The sequence below is a fragment of the Chanodichthys erythropterus genome, chromosome 12 (genome assembly GCF_024489055.1).
Source record: "Chanodichthys erythropterus isolate Z2021 chromosome 12, ASM2448905v1, whole genome shotgun sequence".
Classification (NCBI taxonomy): domain Eukaryota; kingdom Metazoa; phylum Chordata; class Actinopteri; order Cypriniformes; family Xenocyprididae; genus Chanodichthys; species Chanodichthys erythropterus.
This window is the reverse complement of record NC_090232.1, coordinates 55,628,586-55,647,921: the sequence shown is the minus strand read 5'-3', so window position 1 is coordinate 55,647,921 and position 19,336 is coordinate 55,628,586. Positions and strand designations below refer to the sequence as shown.

The 19,336-nt window shown below is 37.9% G+C and overlaps 1 protein-coding gene across 8 annotated transcripts in view; it reads left to right on the top strand.

The window, feature by feature from the left end:
* The window catches only part of LOC137032003 (lysophosphatidic acid receptor 2-like), a 33,370-nt gene that overhangs the window by 12,974 nt on the left and 1,060 nt on the right, over positions 1–19,336 (top strand). For 2 of the 8 annotated variants that reach the window (XR_010896637.1, XR_010896636.1), the window contains exons 3-7: positions 3,403–3,817; positions 5,145–5,401; positions 15,140–15,280; positions 17,024–17,071; positions 17,189–17,374. Coding sequence is in view for 3 of the 8 variants with exons in the window: in XM_067403434.1 (XP_067259535.1) it covers positions 3,403–3,817; positions 5,145–5,401; positions 15,140–15,388 (921 nt within the window). In the remaining 5 variants the exon portion in view is untranslated. Of the gene's footprint in view, positions 1–3,402; positions 3,818–5,144; positions 5,402–6,852; positions 6,886–7,989; positions 9,146–15,139; positions 17,141–17,188; positions 17,375–19,336 lie in introns of those variants that run through there. The other 6 variants (XR_010896640.1, XR_010896639.1, XR_010896638.1 and 3 more) reach the window with 6 other exon arrangements.

Here is a 19,336-nt window from a genome sequence, read left to right as displayed (position 1 = left end):
TCATGTCAAACAGAAACACTAATATTAAACAGAAAGACTAATATTAGCGTACATGCCATTCTTCTTCTGATGTAACGAGTACATCTGGTGTTATAGGAAGTGTTCCCGGTTCCGGCTGACCTAATTTATGCATCCTAATAATCCTTTAACGGATTTGAAAATAATGTTGTGTATGCCAGGTTAAAGAGATGCAGTGATGACAGAACTGGGCTAATATGGTCATACTTCCTAGTTCTAGTAAGAACTCTAGCTGCTGCATTTTGTACGAGCTGTAGTTTATTTATCAAGCGGGATGAACAAACACCCAGTAGAGCATTACAGTAATCTAACCTTGAGGTCATGAACGCATGAACTAACTGTTCTGCATTCTTCATTGAGAGCATATGTCGTAGTTTAGATATATTTTTAAGATGGAAGAATGTGGTTTTACAGATGAAAATAGGTATCAAAGAGCACACCCAGGTTCCTAATGACGACGAAGACTTAACAGCCATCAAGTGTTAGACAATATTCTAGGTTATTGCGTGAAGAAGTTTTTGGTCCAAAAATTAGAATCTGTTTTCTGAATTTAGTAGTAGGAAATTACTGGTCATCAAGTTTTTTATATCAGCTATACATTCTGTTAATTTAGTGAATTGGTAAGTTTCGTCAGGGCGCGAAGAAATATAGAGCGGAGTATCATCAGCGTAACAATGAAAACTAATGCCATGCTTCCTAATTATCTCTCCTAAGGGTAGCATGTACAGAGTGAAAAGCAACGGTCCTAGTACTGAGCCTTGCGGTACTCCATATTTAACTTGTGATCGATATGACTTCTCATTGTTTACTACTACAAACTTATAACGGTCAGATAAGTATGATTTGAACCATGCCAATGCAATTCCACTAATGCCAACATAGTTTTCAAGTCTGTTTAAGAGAATATTGTGATCGATAGTGTCAAATGCAGCACTAAGATCCAGTAACACTAATAGAGAGATACAACCACGATCTGATGATAAGAGCAAATCATTAGTAACTCTAATGAGAGCAGTCTCAGTACTATGGTACGGTCTAAATCCTGACTGGAAATCCTCACAGATATTATTTCTTTCTAAAAAGGAACATAGTTGCGATGAAACTGCCTTTTCTAGTATTTTTGACAGAAAAGTGAGATTTGAGATCGGCCTGTAATTGACTAATTCTTTAGGATCAAGTTGTGTTTTTTTAATAAGAGGTTTAATAATAGCCAGCTTAAAAGTTTTTGGTACGTATCCTAGCGATAAAGATGAATTAACAATATTAAGAAGAGGATCTATGACCTCTGGAAGCATTTCTTTTAATAGCTTAGTCGGTATAGGGTCTAACATACATGTGGTTGATTTTGATGATTTAACAAGTTTAGACAATTCTTCCTCTCCTAAAGCAGTAAATTAATTGAATTTTTCCTCAGGGACACTACAATGCATTGTCTGATGCGATACTGTAGTAGACGGTTGCATGGTTATAATTTTCTCTCTAATATTATCAATCTTGCAAGTAAAGAAGTTCATAAAGTCATTACTGCTATGCTCTTTGGAGACATCAGAAGCTTTATTTCTTGTTAATTTAGCCACTGTATCAAATAAATACCTAGGGTTGTGTTTATTTTCTTCAAGTTTTGAAAAATAGGCAGATCTAGCAGTTTTTAAGGTCTTCCAGCTGTGCTCCATTTTTTTTTTTTTTCTGGCTGCTCCCTTTAGGGCCCGAGTGTGTTCATTGTAGAATGGCGTTGGATTAATTTCCTTAATCTTTTTTTTAAGCACAAAGGAGCGGCTGAATCTAATGTGCTGGAAAAGACAGAGGCAATAGTTTCTGTTGCAACATTGAGGTCTTCTAAGCTGTCTGGTATGCTAAGGCGATGAAACTGATCAAGAAGATTATTTATAAAGCGATCTTTAGTGGTAGAAGTGATGATTCTACCATATTTATGGCAGGGAGGCAGTTTAGCCTCTTTGACTAAATGTAGTATACACAAGACTAGATAATGATCTGAGATGTTGTCACTCTGCTGCAGAATTTCAACGGCATCAATATCGATTCCATGTGACAATATTAGATCTAAAGTATGATTATGACAATGAGTGGGTCCCGACACGTGTTGTCTAACACCAATAGAGTTTAGAATGTCTGTAAATGCTGTGTATGCTAAACATTTGTCTTTATGAATTCGGCAATAAGCCAAGCAGATACTTGATGAGGCATAAAGCAAATTCTCATTCCACATGTGAAAAACCCTTCGGACAAATAGTATACAGTAATAAGGAGATTAATACAACTTTCCAGTTGTTCCAGTTCGGAGGTAGACTCTTTATTTGAATCTGATATGGAGAGTTTTTTGAATGTCCCAAACATACCCAGAGTGTCAGATGAACAGAAAGAGATGCTAAATAAGCCTGTAACTGAGGAAGAAATTAAATATGCTGTCAAAGCCTTGCGAAACAATAGGGCACCTGGGCCTTATGGGCTCACATCAGAGTTTTATAAAGAATTTAAAGATCTTCTAGTTCCCTCTTTACTTAAAATGCTGTCTTACACTTTTGACACAGGTAGTTTGCCACGATCAATGTTAGAGGCTACTATATCATTAATTCTGAAAGTGGATCATTGGTGGTGTCTCTTGATGCTGAGAAGGCATTTGACAGGGTAGAGTGGCCTGATCTCTTCCGGGTTTTAGACAAATTTAATTTAGGTAACAATATTACAAGATGGGTGACTATGCATCACCGCAAGCCTCTATATTGTCCTGTGGTATTCACTCTCCATTCTTTCCTTTGAACCGAGGAACAAGGCAGGGTTGCCCTATGTCCCTGCAGTTATTTGCTTTGGTGATTGAGTCTCTAGCTCAGGCCATTAGAGAAGACACTGCTATAGAAGGGATTAATGTGGGTTCAAAGAATCACAAGATATCATTATGTGCTGATGATATACTACTATATTTAAGTAATCCTGAGTTTTACATTGATAGAATTATTCAAATAATTAATAAATTTGGCAGCTTCTCCGGTTACAGAATAAACTACACAAAGCCCGAGGTAATGGCTCTCAACTGTCCGAGTAACTGGACACCCACTAGCTTTCAACCTTTTAATGGTCTCCAAAAGGATTCATGTCATCAAGGTATTCTGGTCAGATGTTGTTCAAGAAATTAATAATGTATTAATCTCCCTGGACCTGGACCCATTGGTCTGTATTTTAGGGATTCTTTCATATAACACCTGGAACTCTTCCGAGATTCAGCTGCTTAAAATCTTATTGATTTGAGTTCCTCTTAAGACCTTTCTGAGGTTCTCTAGTAGTTTGGTGATGGACTATGGATGAACGTCTTCATGTCGGTCGTATTTGTTGCGACTCTCATGTGTAAATTCTTTGTGTCTCCTTTAGGGTTTGATCGACACCAGTCTGACAGCGTCAGTGATTAATCTGATGGCCATCGCTCTGGAGCGACACCAGACCATCTTCACCATGCAGCTGCACAGTAAAATGACCAACCACAGGGTCGTGCTGCTCATCATCGGCATCTGGGTCATAGCCATAGTGATGGGTTTGGTACCCACTATGGGATGGCACTGCGTGTGCAACATTCAGAAGTGCTCCAACATGGCGCCGCTCTACAGCCGCAGTTACCTGGTGTTCTGGGCCGTGTTGAACCTGCTGACCTTCACGGTCATGGTGGCCGTCTACACACGCATCTTCATCTACGTCCGGCGCAAGAACCACCGGATGAGCCAGCACACCTCTCAGGTCAAACACAAGGAGACAGTGTTCAACCTCATGAAGACTGTCGTCATGATATTGGGTAGACTAATCGTTTCTAACTTACAACAGATTATATATATATATACATACAGCTATGGAAAAAATTGAGACCACTCCAAGTTCAGAAATCAATGTTAAGTGGTCTCTTAATTTTTTCCATAGCTGTATATTATACTTTTTGTTATAATTGTAGTTATTTTATAGATCTGGTTCTGGTTATAGTTATCACTCTTGGTGTGAAGAGGCCTTGAGTCTTGAAGGCCTCAGGATGGAAACGTTGAAAACACTGCTGCCCAGTCGGTTTATATCGTCACATAAATTCAGACTAACAAGATAACGTTTTGTTTTGTCGTGGTGCTGTAGATCCAGAGCTCCTCTGAAGACACTTTATACACTTTACACTTTATAGTCTGAATGTGTTCAGTAAACTCCCCTTCTTCTGGAGAATAACACACAGCAGCACAGTCGACTTTCATAAACATGCTGAGGATCTGGGGGAGGAAGGCCTGTTCGGGCTCGTCTAACCGGACCTGCATGTTTTCACTATCTCGGCCTCATTTCTGCTCTGCTTTTCTCTCGTCACTTCACCCTCCCAGAGGGAGAGAGAGAGGCGAGTACGTGCATGTTCTGACAAATGACCGTCCGTCACGCCCGCTCGTGCTCGCATACAGGGAATGTTGACACACACATTCTGCCCAACTTCCTGGAAACTCAAAACTCGTCTTGGAAGTATCCCATAAACACACACACACACACACTTAAGATACTTCCTGAACATTAATCGGAGATCATTAGTCTAAAGGACGTGAACAAGACACAAGGTGTCTAGTTAGTGTCTAAATGCTGTTGTTGAACACTAACATCATAACAGAGCTTTTATTTATAAAGCACATTTAAACAACATAAATTGATCCAGTGTTTTCGCCCGGCTACAGGAAAAGCCTGATCATCTTTAGATTTATAACGACAATGTGGAAGAGATTTTAGTTTCAACAGCACTCCTCTGGCCGTCTATTGTCAAGTCAGCTTTATTTCTACAGCACTTTATTCAATACAGATGGATTCAAAGCGGCTTCACAGTAATAAACAGGAAAATAACAATCACTGAAAAAATAACAGAAATACTGGTTTATTTTATTAATAATTATATTATTATATTTATATGCACTGTAGAACACAGAAAAATGTGATTCCTTGTTCTCATGTTAATGAATTAAATACTCTAAATTTGCGTAGATTTAAATAGACAATTTGCATAAAACACGCCCAATGCATCTCCATATAAGGGCGTTCCGCACAATCCTATCCGTTTCCATTTTGTCGCTCTCAGCAAACATAAACGAGTTCCCTTGTGCTCTCTCTGGCAGGATGTTTCGTGGTGTGTTGGACGCCGGGTCTGGTTCTGCTTCTGCTGGACGGTCTCTGTGAAACCTGCAACGTCCTGACGTACGAGAAGTTCTTCCTGGTGCTGGCCGAGTGCAACTCCTTCATGAACCCCATCATCTACTCCTACCGCGACAAGGACATGCGTGACACCTTCAAACGCATCCTCTGTTACCCGTGCCGGAGGTCCCAACAGACGGGCGAACACTCGGGCGTCCGCTTCAACACCCTCGAGCAAGAGGTACTCTCTGAGAGCGACGGGACCCACAACAGCAATCACCACGCCAGCGTCAAACCGCCACTCAAGCGGCCGCTTTAGCACGTGAACTCACGTCCGACAGACACGCTTTCATGTGATAGAGTGAATTACACAGCGGTTACGCTATAAACGCGACAAAAAGAGTTCTTCTGCAGTCGTTTTGTTATTTTCAGTACAAATATCTAAACATTCTTACATTTAGTGGAGAAGAGAAATGTATGGAAGAGGATTAGGGCCAAGCAATAATAAAAAAATAAAACCATCTTGAGATTAAAGTTGTTAAATTTCGGGACAAAACTTGTTACATTTTGAGAAAAAATCATTAAATTTTGAGAAAAAAGTCTAAATAAAATGTTGAGAATAAAACCATCTCAAGATTAAACTCGTTAAATTTCGAGAAAAAGTCGAAATAAAATGTTGAGAATGAAGTCATTAAATTACGAGAAAAAAGTCGTTAAATTATGAGAATTCGTAATTTAACGAATTTGTTCTCATAATTTAACGATTTTTTGACTTTATTCTCAACATTTTATCTCGAATTTTCTCGAAATTTAACAAGTTTTTTTCTTGAGATGGTTTTATTTTTTGCTATTATTGCTTGGCCCTAATCCTCTTCCTAAGAATTGACTTGGGATGTTTCTGAAAAATGTATTAAAATGTTTGTGCTTAAATTACAAATATCTATGGAAACTTGTTTCCGCCACAAAATAAATAATAATAAATAATTGCAATTCTGACTTTTTTTCCTTGCAATTGCTAGAAAAAAGTTGCAATTGCGAGAAACTCAGAATTGTTAGATGTAAACTTCATATTGCAAGAGAAAAGTCAGAATTGTGAGAAAGTCACGATTATCTTTTAAACAAGCTTCCATAAATGTCATTGGGGTTCTTGTTTTAAGCAAAAACTCACTTCATTTTAATAAATTTAAAAACATGACTGTCATTTTGCTTCTCCAGTAAATAAATCTTGATTTAAGAATGTTTAGATGTTTGTAACATAAAATAACTAATAAAATCATTTCTGTTTTGCAGTGAAATATGTAAAAAATATTGTGCTGTTGCTATTAAATGTTTGTGTGTATTTTCCTTGTAAAGGGGCATTCTAGCTTTGCTTTGTCATTTGTAAAAACTCATTCACTAACTGCAAATAGAGAAGCTAACTAACATAAACTAGTTTAACCACTTAGAGATAGAATTCTAATTTAATCGCTCTACGCCTAACAAACTAAACCTCACGTGCCTGCGAGCTAGAAACACGCCAGTCGCGGTGTCTGTGTCCGTCCCAGCTGGTTAGTGACAGGAAACCAGTGCTCATTTAAACTAGGTACTTTCTGAAGACTTGATGGTGTGTGTGTGTGGATGTTGAGGTGTGTTGAGGTGTGTTGAGGTGTGTTGAGGTGTGTCTAATGGTCTTCTCTTGTCTGTTGTGCACAGCGGAGACGGCGTGTGCTGCAGGAGTCTTGGGTCGTATGTAGATTTGCTTGCTCCATAATCACTTGATCGCTAACATCTTAACCAGCTGATTTTCTCTGAGATTCTCCATCCGTTGGAAAAAAATAACACTCACTAATCGGTTCGATCATGTGATTCAGAGTGTTTACAGGCGTCACACTTTCTGCACGCAATCACTGAGCCGGTTGGGGTTTTTCTTCATCACTGTTTTTGTCTTCTCACTAAACGATCCTGTGTGTGTGTGTGTGTGTGTGTGAATGACGCACACATTTGTGAATGTTCATCTAACGTCTTTGTAATGTTGCGGTTGTGTTTCTGGCTAACAGATGTGCAGCGTTCACTGCTGTGTGCGTGTGTGTGTTAATTATGAATCTGCATGTGTCAGTGTGACACGCACGCACACACACACACACACACACACACACACACACACACACACACACACACACACACACACACACACACACACACACACACACACACACACACACACACACACACACAGGTGGTTTCAGTTGAGTTTCTAGATCAGCACATGCTGTACTAACCAACCAGGATGTGTTTCCTGCTTTAACTCTCGAACAACATTCAACATGTCCCTGTTTTTTAAGAGGGTCTTTTCTAAGGTTTCATCGGTTGTATTTTAAGAGTTTTGTTTCTGTCAGTCGTGTGTTCTGAATTGATCATCTGTTTGTAATGGACCAATGAGACGCACACACGGATATCTTGGTCTTGCGTTCTGATTGGCTGTTTCTGATGTTGGACAGATAATAATCCAAACAGACGCTGAAGTGTCCGTGTGTCCTCGCTCACTCCGTCTACTGATCCCTAACACTGATAATGTCTCCTGATGTTGTACGTAAATGGGTTTGATTAATAAACGTGCTTCCTGAAGCGGCTTCTGTCTGTGATCTGCTTGATGTTCAGTCGGAGCGTCTCCTGCGTTTAGACCGGCAGATCATCTCTGATTGGTTGATTCTAACTCTTTAAAGCAGTCTGGGATTGATTGATTCTCTCTGATCTGTGACCATAAGCACTTCTTCTCTCACGGGTCTTCTTGGGTGAGGTCATCTTACAGTTATTTGCAGCCCAGTGTTTTGTTGGCTCTCTGTGTCTCAGGCTCGCAGGGCTCGTGGTGGAGGCGACGGACAGGCTAACGGAGGACAGGTGGTGCTGAAGGAAGGAGAGAAGATGCTGGACTCCTCTGAGAGCTGAGGAACGAGAAGAACCGATCCATCCTGCTGAATGAGCTGCCGATCAGATGAAGAGACTGTGTGTGTTTGAGAACAAACTGTGAATGAATGACTGTAAATATTGTTTTTGTCTTTGATTTTTTTTTAAATGCGTGACTGGATTTGAACATTAATTGTGTACCAAAACCAATTTTCAGTACCTGCAGGAGTGTGCAGGGTTGTGCTCTTTTCAGAATCGAGTTTAATTGGGACTCATTCAGAACAGATCTAATGAAGATGAGTCAAAGTTAATACATGAACGTTCAGTTCAGTAACAGCAGTCATGAGACGCGTTGAGCAGGTTCAGCTGGAGCTCCTCTGGATCTGGGTGAAGTAGCTGATGATATCAGAGTGTTCAGGAATGAGGTAAACAGCTGATTCCACACTCTTAAAGGGACAGTTCAGCCAAAAACGAACATGCTGTCATTTCCACACACTCCTGCAGCTGCTGCTCTCTCATTTCAATCTTTTGTGTTCCACTGAAGAAAGCGGATTGACATGATTGAGGAAAAGTGAACGATGCCAGAATGAGTGTGTTGAACTGAACTTTCATGTAGGAGCTGGACTCTGTGAGGTAGAAATAAAACAGAGAACCGGCACTGCAGATGCGTTTATCTGTCTGACCCACATTCGCTATCAGAAGATGACGTTATCACTGTTTTATTTAGTCCAAGTTATTAATATCACGTTTGTGATAGGACAGCAGGAGTAATTTACTGCAGTGAAACATTAATTACTCGACTCCTGCTGTTTCTGCACTGGCTCAGAGCATGTGGAGAGCTGAACGAACTTCCAGATCCTCCCTCACAGGACTCGTTTCAAATAAATCATTAAAAAGATCAGTAATTTCTCACATGCTCCCATTTGAAGTGAGTTACACCTTGTGTGAACCAGCTGGGAGCCCCACCCACAGTCAATCTCATTGGTCCGACCCAGCTAGCAGGAAACGTTTGGTAAAAGGTATCTAAATGTTAAACTGTTCTTAGAATATAATTTATAGAACGTTCTTTTAACCTAAACATTAACCCTTTCATGAATAAATTGACTTTTTTTTTTTTTTTTTTTTTTTTTTTTACACTTTTACGCACTTAGAGATTTTCAGATGTCCCCTTGATTGGACAGTATGCAATTTTGCTTTTAACTGAGAATATACTGTATTAAACATAATACAGTTATAACACAGTAATCAAAATATGATTTTATTATAAATAATTTTATATAAATGATTTAATATATTTTTTTATGCTATAAATCATATAACGTGAAAACTAAAACAATGCATTACAAGTGTCACGTAATCAGATTACTTTATTGATGTTATAAATAAAGCAATGTATTACAAGCAACATCATTACATAATCAAATTACTTTTTGATGTAACAAGCAACGCATTACATAATCAGATTACTTTTTGATACAAGTAACATGCATTACATAATCAGATTACTTTTTGATACAAGTAACATGCATAACATAATTGGATTACTTTTTGATACAAGTAACACGCATTACATAATCAGATTACTTTTTGATACAAGTAACATGCATTACATAATCAGATTACTTTTTGATGCAAGTAACATGCATAACATAATTGGATTACTTTTTGATACAAGTAACACGCATTACATAATTGGATTACTTTTTTAATACAAGTAATGCATTACAAGTAACATGCATTACATAATCAGATTACTTTTTGATACAAGTAACGCATTACATAATCGGATTATTTTTTGAGGCAAGTAACATGCATTACATAATCAGATTACTTTTTGATACAAGTAACGCATTACATAATCAGATTACTTTTTGATACAAGTAACACGCATTACATAATCAGATTACTTTTTGATACAAGTAACATGCATTACATAATTGGATTACTTTTTTGACAAGTAATGCATTGCAAGTAACATGTATTATGTAATCAGATTATTGATGTAATAAAGCAATGTATTACAAGCAACATCATTACATAATCAAATTACTTTTTGATGTAACAAGCAACGCATTACATAATCAGATTACTTTTTGATGCAAGTAACATGCATAACATAATTGGATTACTTTTTGATACAAGTAACACACATTACATAATTGGATTACTTTTTTAATACAAGTAATGCATTACAAGTAACATGCATTACATAATCGGATTACTTTTTGATACAAGTAACGCATTACATAATCAGATTACTTTTTGATACAAGTAACACGCGTTACATAATCAGATTACTTTTTGATACAAGTAACATGCATAACATAATTGGATTACTTTTTGATACAAGTAACACGCATTACATAATTGGATTACTTTTTTAATACAAGTAATGCATTACAAGTAACATGTATTATGTAATCAGATTATTGATGTAATAAGTAAAGCAATGTATTACAAGCAACATTATTACATAATCAAATTACTTTTTGATGTAACAAGCAACGTATTACATAATTGGATTACTTTTTGATACAAGCAACATCATTACATAATCAAATTACTTTTTTGATACAAGTAATGCATTGCAAGTAACATGCATTACATAATCAGACATTTTTTAACAGACGAAAACGAAATTACTAAATAAAACCGCATTTTGAATGACTACAACTACGACTAAAATCTACTCTAATTTTCGTCAACGAATAAAAACAAGACGAAAATGAAAGAGAGGGACGATTTGGGAAGATATCGAGTCAGGACTGCTGTCCTGTGTGGAAGATGCGCACATTTGAAGTGTAACGCGCTGATCTGACCGCGGGAAACGCGGCGCTGTTGCGCCCTCTACAGGCTCATCAGCAGCACTTCAGACTGACTCGCAATTAATGCACATTTATGCCAAGCGATTGCTGATAAGCTAATGTTGATGAATAATGACAATGTTTACTACACGATGTTTATATTATAGTATGTTTTAGGCGGTTGTAAGAATGCATATTTATCTCCCTCATGAGAAGCCTGCTACAGTGCAGACTGCAGACATTTCAGAATACGAGTCACGGTGTATTTCGGGATGGTTTATAATTATTTTTTTTTCCTGGTCATTATTGTTATTTTGTTTACACAAACTGTATTTAACTTAATTTCTATTTAATGTGTAGTAAACTACTGTATCTTCTGTCACAGGAAGGAAAGACTAAGAACATTATTTGACACATTAAAACTAAAAGACATAAACACTAAAACCAAGAGTGGAGCCTGCGGCTTAATTTGACCCAACACGGGTCAAGCTTGTTTTTTTGCACTTGAACAGTCAAAAACCATCTGCTTTGGCGAGCGAAGTACAGTTGGGTGAACATAAACAGTTTGGGGAATATCAGATGTGCCTATATCAGTGTATAGGATCTGTGTACTGTTAGAGAAATGCTTATTGCATTACAATTTAACTGAATTAGATTTTACTGTAGATTTAGTCGACTTAAATCTTATGATATCTTAATAAAAATCTATCTTTTTTCAGACAGTCACTTCTGATACCCCAAATGGATTCTCACTCTACAACAATAAACAGACTGAGACAATCCTGTCAGAGTTTGAGTCCTCGTTCTCATTTTACTATTTCTTGAAAGGCAAAAGCTAAATACTGGAAGATCCATGGTCCAGAATAAACAATTACATTTTAAAGCTTACCCTCTTCTCTACTCAGTATATGTTCTTCTCTAAGAAAACCACGTGTCTGCTTTGAAGTTCAGAGGATTGTGGTCTGGCGTTGGCTTCCGCTTGCTGCTTGCTTGTTCTCTTTCTTCATCAGATCTGTTTTCATTTTTGATGCACATTATCTCATATTTACGTACATGTTGCTACTACTTGGATTAACATATTACCTTCCTGCGTCAATTGCTGTTGCGTCTATCACCTTATTTACTTGCTTCAGTCCATTTCCTGTTTGTGTCAATGGCTTTAGCAATACACACATTTTTTTGGTACATTTTATCAGATTTCTAACTCATAATTTTTGGCTTTTACGCACAACAGTCCGCCATCTTCACAGGATGTGGTACACGCTACACTTGAGCCCACAGGATGTGTGTTTGAAACCTCATGTAAACTCATGTATGACCCAAGTGTTCTGCTTTTTATTATATCTTATAATTAAAATCTTTATCAAATTGTTTGGAAGAAAACACTCCATATCTCTTGACACAAGTAACATGCATTACTTATTCAGATTACTTTTTTGAACTTCAAATTACATTCTGATAACACAAATACATTCATTTACAACCCAGAGAGTTTCTGCAGATGAAGTATTTTCAAGAACAACAGTCACAGTAATAGTATGAACTGCAGCTGAAATATAGCTAGTGATGCATGATGTCCAATTTAGTGGCCGGATGATTAATCACAATTTGCTCCCAATATAAAATCAATACTACTTACAAAAAAATATAAATGTAACAATGAGATGACTGCTTAGATGTTAAATGATGCTGCAACATTTTTACCGGAATGGATGGATATTCCGGAGCAACTTGGCATCGCTGATCTTGGTTTGGAGAGAAAAATATTCCACATACAACAGCTTGCCAGTGTATGGGATGATGCGCTACAGTCCACTCTAGGGGTTGATCTGCGATTATGCCATTAAAAGCCCATGCATACGCAAGAAAATGGCTTTCTGATAGCTCTCCACTGTTCTGACCTCCATGAGTGAAAGGGTTAAAGGATTAGTTCACTTTCAAATGAAAATTAGCCCAAGCTTTACTCACCCTCAAGCCATCCTAGACTTTCGGAGAAATATTAATAAATATCCTGACGCATCTGAGCTTTATAATGATGCGTTTGTGTTAAAAAATATCCATATTTAACAAGTTACAAAGGAAAATATCTAGCTTCCGCCATACCATATTAACATTAATGTTGTAATCACGACAACAGCCCATTTTAACGTTTGTGAATCACTGTTCCCTCAACCTTTTTAGAACATAAATTTGTTAGCCGTGGAAGTAAAACAATCTTTGCACGCTTTGATTCACGCATTGAAAATGATTATTTCCGGTTGTAATTCAACTTTTGGAGAATCTCTTCTGCAGCGCTGACATCCTCTTGCCGTCGCCTAGCAACAGTCTCTTTGGAGACAGAGATGCTCTTCTCCTGTTGCCGAGCGACAGCGTAGCCAAAGGCAGCGTGGACCCCTTTTTCTTCCTCTTCTTCTTCCTCTTCTTCTTCTGCAGAGAGATCGCCCTCTGGAGTCCCGCCCAGGACATGACGGATCTCGCGTCAGCTCCGGATCCGAACAGATGAGTCTTTGAGGAGGATCCGCCCATTCCAGCTGGACTGACTCTGAGGGGAAGACAGACACAAACACAGGGTTACACGTAAACACACATGATAAACGTCTTCTGAGGCTAAAACATGAGGAACAGCACTTGAATACAGCTTCATTAGATCATCATTCAGAACAACGGCTAGAATAGATGATTAAACAAGCGTTTCTTCACTGTTTGTGTGTGAGTGTCCTGTACCCTCCGTCCCGCTGTCCGTGTGTCAGTTTCTCTGAGTAAATAACGGCGAAACACCAGAGCTAATAAATCTAAACTCTTACTGATAGTGTCTCTGATTATCAGTAAAAGTAACGACTGTCGACTAATGAGAACTGTGTGTGTGTTTCACTTCATCTGGAACAGGTTAATCTGCATTTTACAGCTGAATTCTCGTGTCACTTCAGTTTGTGTGATTGAGCTCATGTTTACAGTGAACGTTCACACAGTCCTGCTGATGCTCATCTGCAGTTATTGTCAACTCTAGATAAGTTTATTCTAGATCAGGGATTTTGACATTTCTTGATGCCGAAGGCCCTAAATGTTTGAGGAACATATAAAAATATTGCACCAGCGTAGCCACAGTGGCAGCTGGCACACCTAAAAATACGACCGGGTGAAATTGCAAGCATTAAAATGTCACAAGAATCGAAAATGGGCTACTTTCCCATAGACTGGAGTGAGACCAGAGATGTCCCTCAAGGTGTTTCGATCTGTGGTGTGATGGTTTTGTTTTTTTTACTTGACGCAAATGTTGTCTTTTCCATTTATTTTATTTTCAGAGTGCACTAGAATGCTTTGTTTACATGCTAAAATCACAAAAATGTGATTACGCTGGTGGAATATAGACAGCTGTCAAACACCATTGCGAAAAATAGTGTATTCAAGTATGTTGTTTGCTAAATTTAAAAATTTGCTTTTGTATCGCCACGTTACTGAAGATATTAACTGAAAATATTATGTTGACTATGTTTTTCTACCTACTGTTAATGATAGTTTTATATGCTTGAAATGTTTTCATTAAATTAAATTTTTAATAATTTAAATGCATTTGTATAATGTTTATTTATTTATTTTTTTTTACATAGAATGTTGTCATAAAACTTCCAGTGAGCAGCTAAAGGTGCATAGAAGTCTATATTCCCTGGACTGTAGTTTTCTAGTGTGAAGCGCCCTCTACAGGATGAATCGTGTTAGTGTAGGTGTCCCTCCTGCAGTGAGTCCCTCCTGCAAGTTGAGGAGTCCAGAGCGAAAAGTGAGAGGAAAAGCAGGATATTTGCACTTCAGCTAGCTTTACAAACAGCTTTCATCTGTTCTGTAGGAGCCATTTTAATGCAATTATTTGTCCATTGGGTGGCGGTCTGGCATGGTATATTAAGGGCACCTGGGTAATGACACAATGAGACTAATACTTTCTCACTCTGCAAGCTGATTCATATAATGTAAATGATAACATCAATGAATCGACTGTAATCTACCTCATCAGTGGCTCATGCCGCAGTATAAAGGGTTTAGCATTCAGTCAATTCACACTCCCTTTCTTCTCGCAAATAATTTAGAGGATAACGATCTGTTGTCAGGGTTTGTTTTGTGGTAACCCAGAAATCTGTCCAGATCTGTCTTTGAGATGAGATCAGTGAAAGCGCTGGCGTGAGCTGCTGTGTTTCAGTGAGAGCTGACCTCAGATTTGAAATCGGATTTGGACTGACAGTCTGAACGTAGCCTGAGTGTGAAACCAGACAGATGTGTGTATCTTCTCTGATTGGTTGCAGGGGGCCCATCTGGCCGTCATTGATTCGCTGATGTCGCTGAGCACCATGGAAACGGTGGGTCGGGTCAAGATGTCGAAGGAGACGGGTCAGTTCGGGCCCGGCAGGAGCTGGGAGAACGCTCTGCTCTTCTGGATCAACAAGGTTCCTCCATCCAGAACCCTAAAGCGAGAGCTCAATCTAGATCTCAGCAGAAGCACCAAACACACTGCAGTCAGAAGTGGAGTGAATCCGTATTCAACTGCAGTGTGAACGCGCCAAATAGGATCTGAATAGATGCGTTCATGTTTATAGAACAGAAAGGTAAAGGCATCTGAAAGTTTTAGAAAACTACAGAAAAATTAAACGTTTTTGTTTATCTGCTAAATATGTGGCAGAACATTCACTGAGAGCTGAAACGTATAAAGCATAAACTGGACGCATTACAGGGAAACAACACAAATAAAACAACGTTAACAGCAGCAGACATTAACTGTGTTTCCATCCGCCTATTTTTATGTGAATTTTGGGATTTTGCTTAAAAATATGCCGGATGGAAACATGCATAAAAATCTTATACACTTAAATTAGGTGGATATTTTCTATTTGATAAAACGACGTGCATAAACTACAATGGAAACAAATTTACTGAATAAATTTGATTGGATAACTGGACTAACCAGCAGACCAGTCACAAATGTTGATTCGGTGGTTCTGAAACTTCATCTTTATTACTGGTATTTTGCGCCAATTTCCCAGGAAGTGATGATTTTGTTCTCTTGAACACATGTGATGGAAATAAGACTTTATTCTGTTTTGGATTTCGTTGTTGATATTGCTATTTACCTGTTCAAAGATGATATGTATTTGAGTAGACAATTCAAGTAATATACATGTGCTTCTGAGTGAGAAAACAAGCTTAGTTTTAGTTCATTTTACTTTGAAATGAAAATTAGCCCAAACTTTACTCACCCTCAAGCCATCCTAGGTGTATATGACTTTCTTCTTTCTGATGAACTCAATCTGAGTTATATTAATAAATATCCTGAGGCTGCAAATGCTGCGATTTATTTATGTACAACCCACATTCTGGAAATGTTGGGACGTTTTTTTAAAATTTGAATAAAATGAAAATTTAAAGACTTTCGGTAACACTTTATTTTAGGGTAATTTAACTAGTTGCTTATTATCATGCATATTACTAGAACATTGGCTATTTATTAGCACTTATCAAGCACATATTAATGCCTTATTCTGCATGACCATATTCTACATTCTCAATCCTACATAATACCTAAACTTAACAACTAACTTTCTAACTATTAATAAGCAGTAAATTAGGAGTTTATTGAGGGAAAAGCCGTAGTTAATAGTTTATATGTGTTCCCTTTAATAAAGTGTCACCAGACTTTCAAATCACATGAGCCAATATTTTATTCACAATACTGCAGGGCATATTTAGGGTTTCTGCACGAGAGCACCCTCTGGCTTTCAGATGGAGAAGCTTTTACTACTGATCACAGAGATGTACAGCTCTGGCAAGCTGCGCATAAAATAATCGCAGCCTTTGCCAAATCACGTGTGGTTTAATCACGATAAATTGTGCAGTCCTACTCCACACGGCTCTGGGGGGTTAATAAAGGCCTTCTGCATTTGTGTAAGAAAAATATCCATATTTAACAAGTTATAAGACCATTTTCCTTTAGTTGAATAGGGAAGGCGAAGGACGTAGCGTAAGTGTTTTGAACTGCGAGAGGAGTTATAATTTCTTCATAAGTTGAATACAGAAGTAAAATTACAAACTGAGCCTCAAAAAAGTACAACCATATCTACATCTTATTGCTTCTGTAGACATACTGAAAGCAGCTTTTAAACAAATCGAAATAATCAAATCAAGTTCAACTCTAGGTGATCCAAAATCAAACCCCTGCGCTGAGCTGCAGCTGGCTCAGCCATGTGAGTGAACACACACACACACACACACACACACACACACACACACACACACACACACACACACACACACATTTTAAAAGCTTCAAAGTTAAAAATATTCTCCTCCTCATTTGTCAGTCACATCACCTGCATCCAATCAGCTGCATCTTCAGGGGCTTGTCTGGCCCCGCCCTCCCCCAGTACAGGTGAGTTTGTGCACACAGGCAGGCAGCAGTGAAGCGAGTGCACACCTGATTAGGACATGAGCTTCGACCCGAGCGGACCAGATTGAGAGGATCAGAACCAGTGGAGTGTGAGAGCACAGTGAGTGTTGCATAGTTTTACTCTGAATGACTGATGTTTTACTGTGGGAAACAAAGTTTAGCTCACTTCTTCAGTTTTTTTTCTGCCTGTTCATAGTGCTTCAGTTTCAAAAAAATAAAAAAATAAAAATAATAATTTTTTTTTTTTTTTTGGGAGGAGGGGGGGGGATGTATACAAATGAGTGCATATTTAATTAGATAACCTCATTTGCATATGTAATCGTAACATTTCAGAAAACGTAAAACAAAACAGTATGCTCCTATAATGCTCCTTTCTCAAGATGTAATAAAGTCTCTGGTGTCTCCAGAATGTGTCTGTGAAGTTTCAGCTCAAAATCCCCCACAGATCATTTATTACAGCTTGTCAAATATTTGGGTGTGAGCAAAAACACGCCGTGTTTGTGTGTGTCCCTTTCAGTGGCATGCAGTGGTGCTCTGAAATGAGAGGCACATTTTTTTTTATTTATGAATCAGTGTAAATTCATGCATTACTCTTAGCGTTGTTAAATGAACATTACTTTACATTACATCAAAAAAAGAAACCAAAGACAATTCTATTTTGTGATTTTACATTAACAATGTAATGTTCTATTTATCAAAACCAAGTCAATCTCATCAAGTTAGTGTTTTAAGCATTAACACATTCATTCCAAAATAATAACTAAAGGCAATAATAATTTAAACAATATATTTTATTTTTGTATTGCTGTTTTTCTTTTTAATTGTCATCTTAGGCTATTTTGGATCATCAGTCATGCTCCGTAAACACCGTCTGTCACAGACACGAATTGTATTTTTAATTTCACCAAGCTGATTGCACTAAAACCCCTGCAGTCATCATGTTTTCAGTCCATTTCAAGTTTGATTTTGACGTGACATAAAGCGGTGATATCTAACTGTGATCTGTTTACTTACTTTTCAATTAGTCTTCACATTGACGGCATCATTTGTTCATTCAAACTTATGCGCAGAACACACACGTCAACAAGAGGCGGGATTTAACGCACAAACCAATCATATCCAGTCATAACCACTTACATCCAATCATAGCGCGATGGAGACATTGCCTCCTCTCACGTGACTTTCCCCCATTCATTCTCAATTACCCCCCACAAAACCCACCGCACTCCGGGGGTCTGATGATTTTCTATGGTTTCCTATGAGAGCAAAGGGAGGCAAGACTCTGTTGGGCAGTGTTCCTTAAGAAATTAGAGTGACTTGCTAGACTTTCCTTGATGTAGTTGCTGTGGAGTTGATTCAACTCATCCACTAGCATGTTCATCTTTTGTGTTGAATTGACCCTCGTTTGTGAAGCAGTCCGGCGTAAAATGACGGCATGACAACAACACTCGACTACAACAACTCTTCCTCTTCTCTAAAGCAGCCCAACATGGCCCCGCCCCCTTTGTTGTGTGTTCTCGGGGGAGGGGTTTATGTAAATTTTAGGATTAGTTGATAAAAAACGTTGATAAAAAGTAGTCATTGATAATATATAAAAATTATCCAAATGCCACACAACACGTTGCTATTTAAGAGAGTTTACATAATCAGTTTTATATTATTTTGTAAGTAATTTTACTTACAAAATAATATAAAATTATTTTATATTAAAATACACACGCACACTTGAGATGGATACTGAATCAGATGTCAGTGTGAAAGTCTGTCTCTCAAACACACACTCTTGTTTTCCTCTCAGTTCCTCTTTTCATTTTTACAGGAATGTTTGACTAGGCTTTTATGGTTGATGATGAAACTTCCTTCAGTGCTTCACAAAACACAAGCTGAACTACAGCTGTTAGATCTTCATACTTTCTGAAAAAACATCTGCAAAACTACCATAACCATGTCAAAGCAGCAGTTAAAAGTTGTTTCAGGTTATTTGAAAATACTCATAGTTTTATTAAACATTTGTCGTTTTATTAGTTTTTTCTTTAAAATGGTTTATTTAGGTTTATTCCAG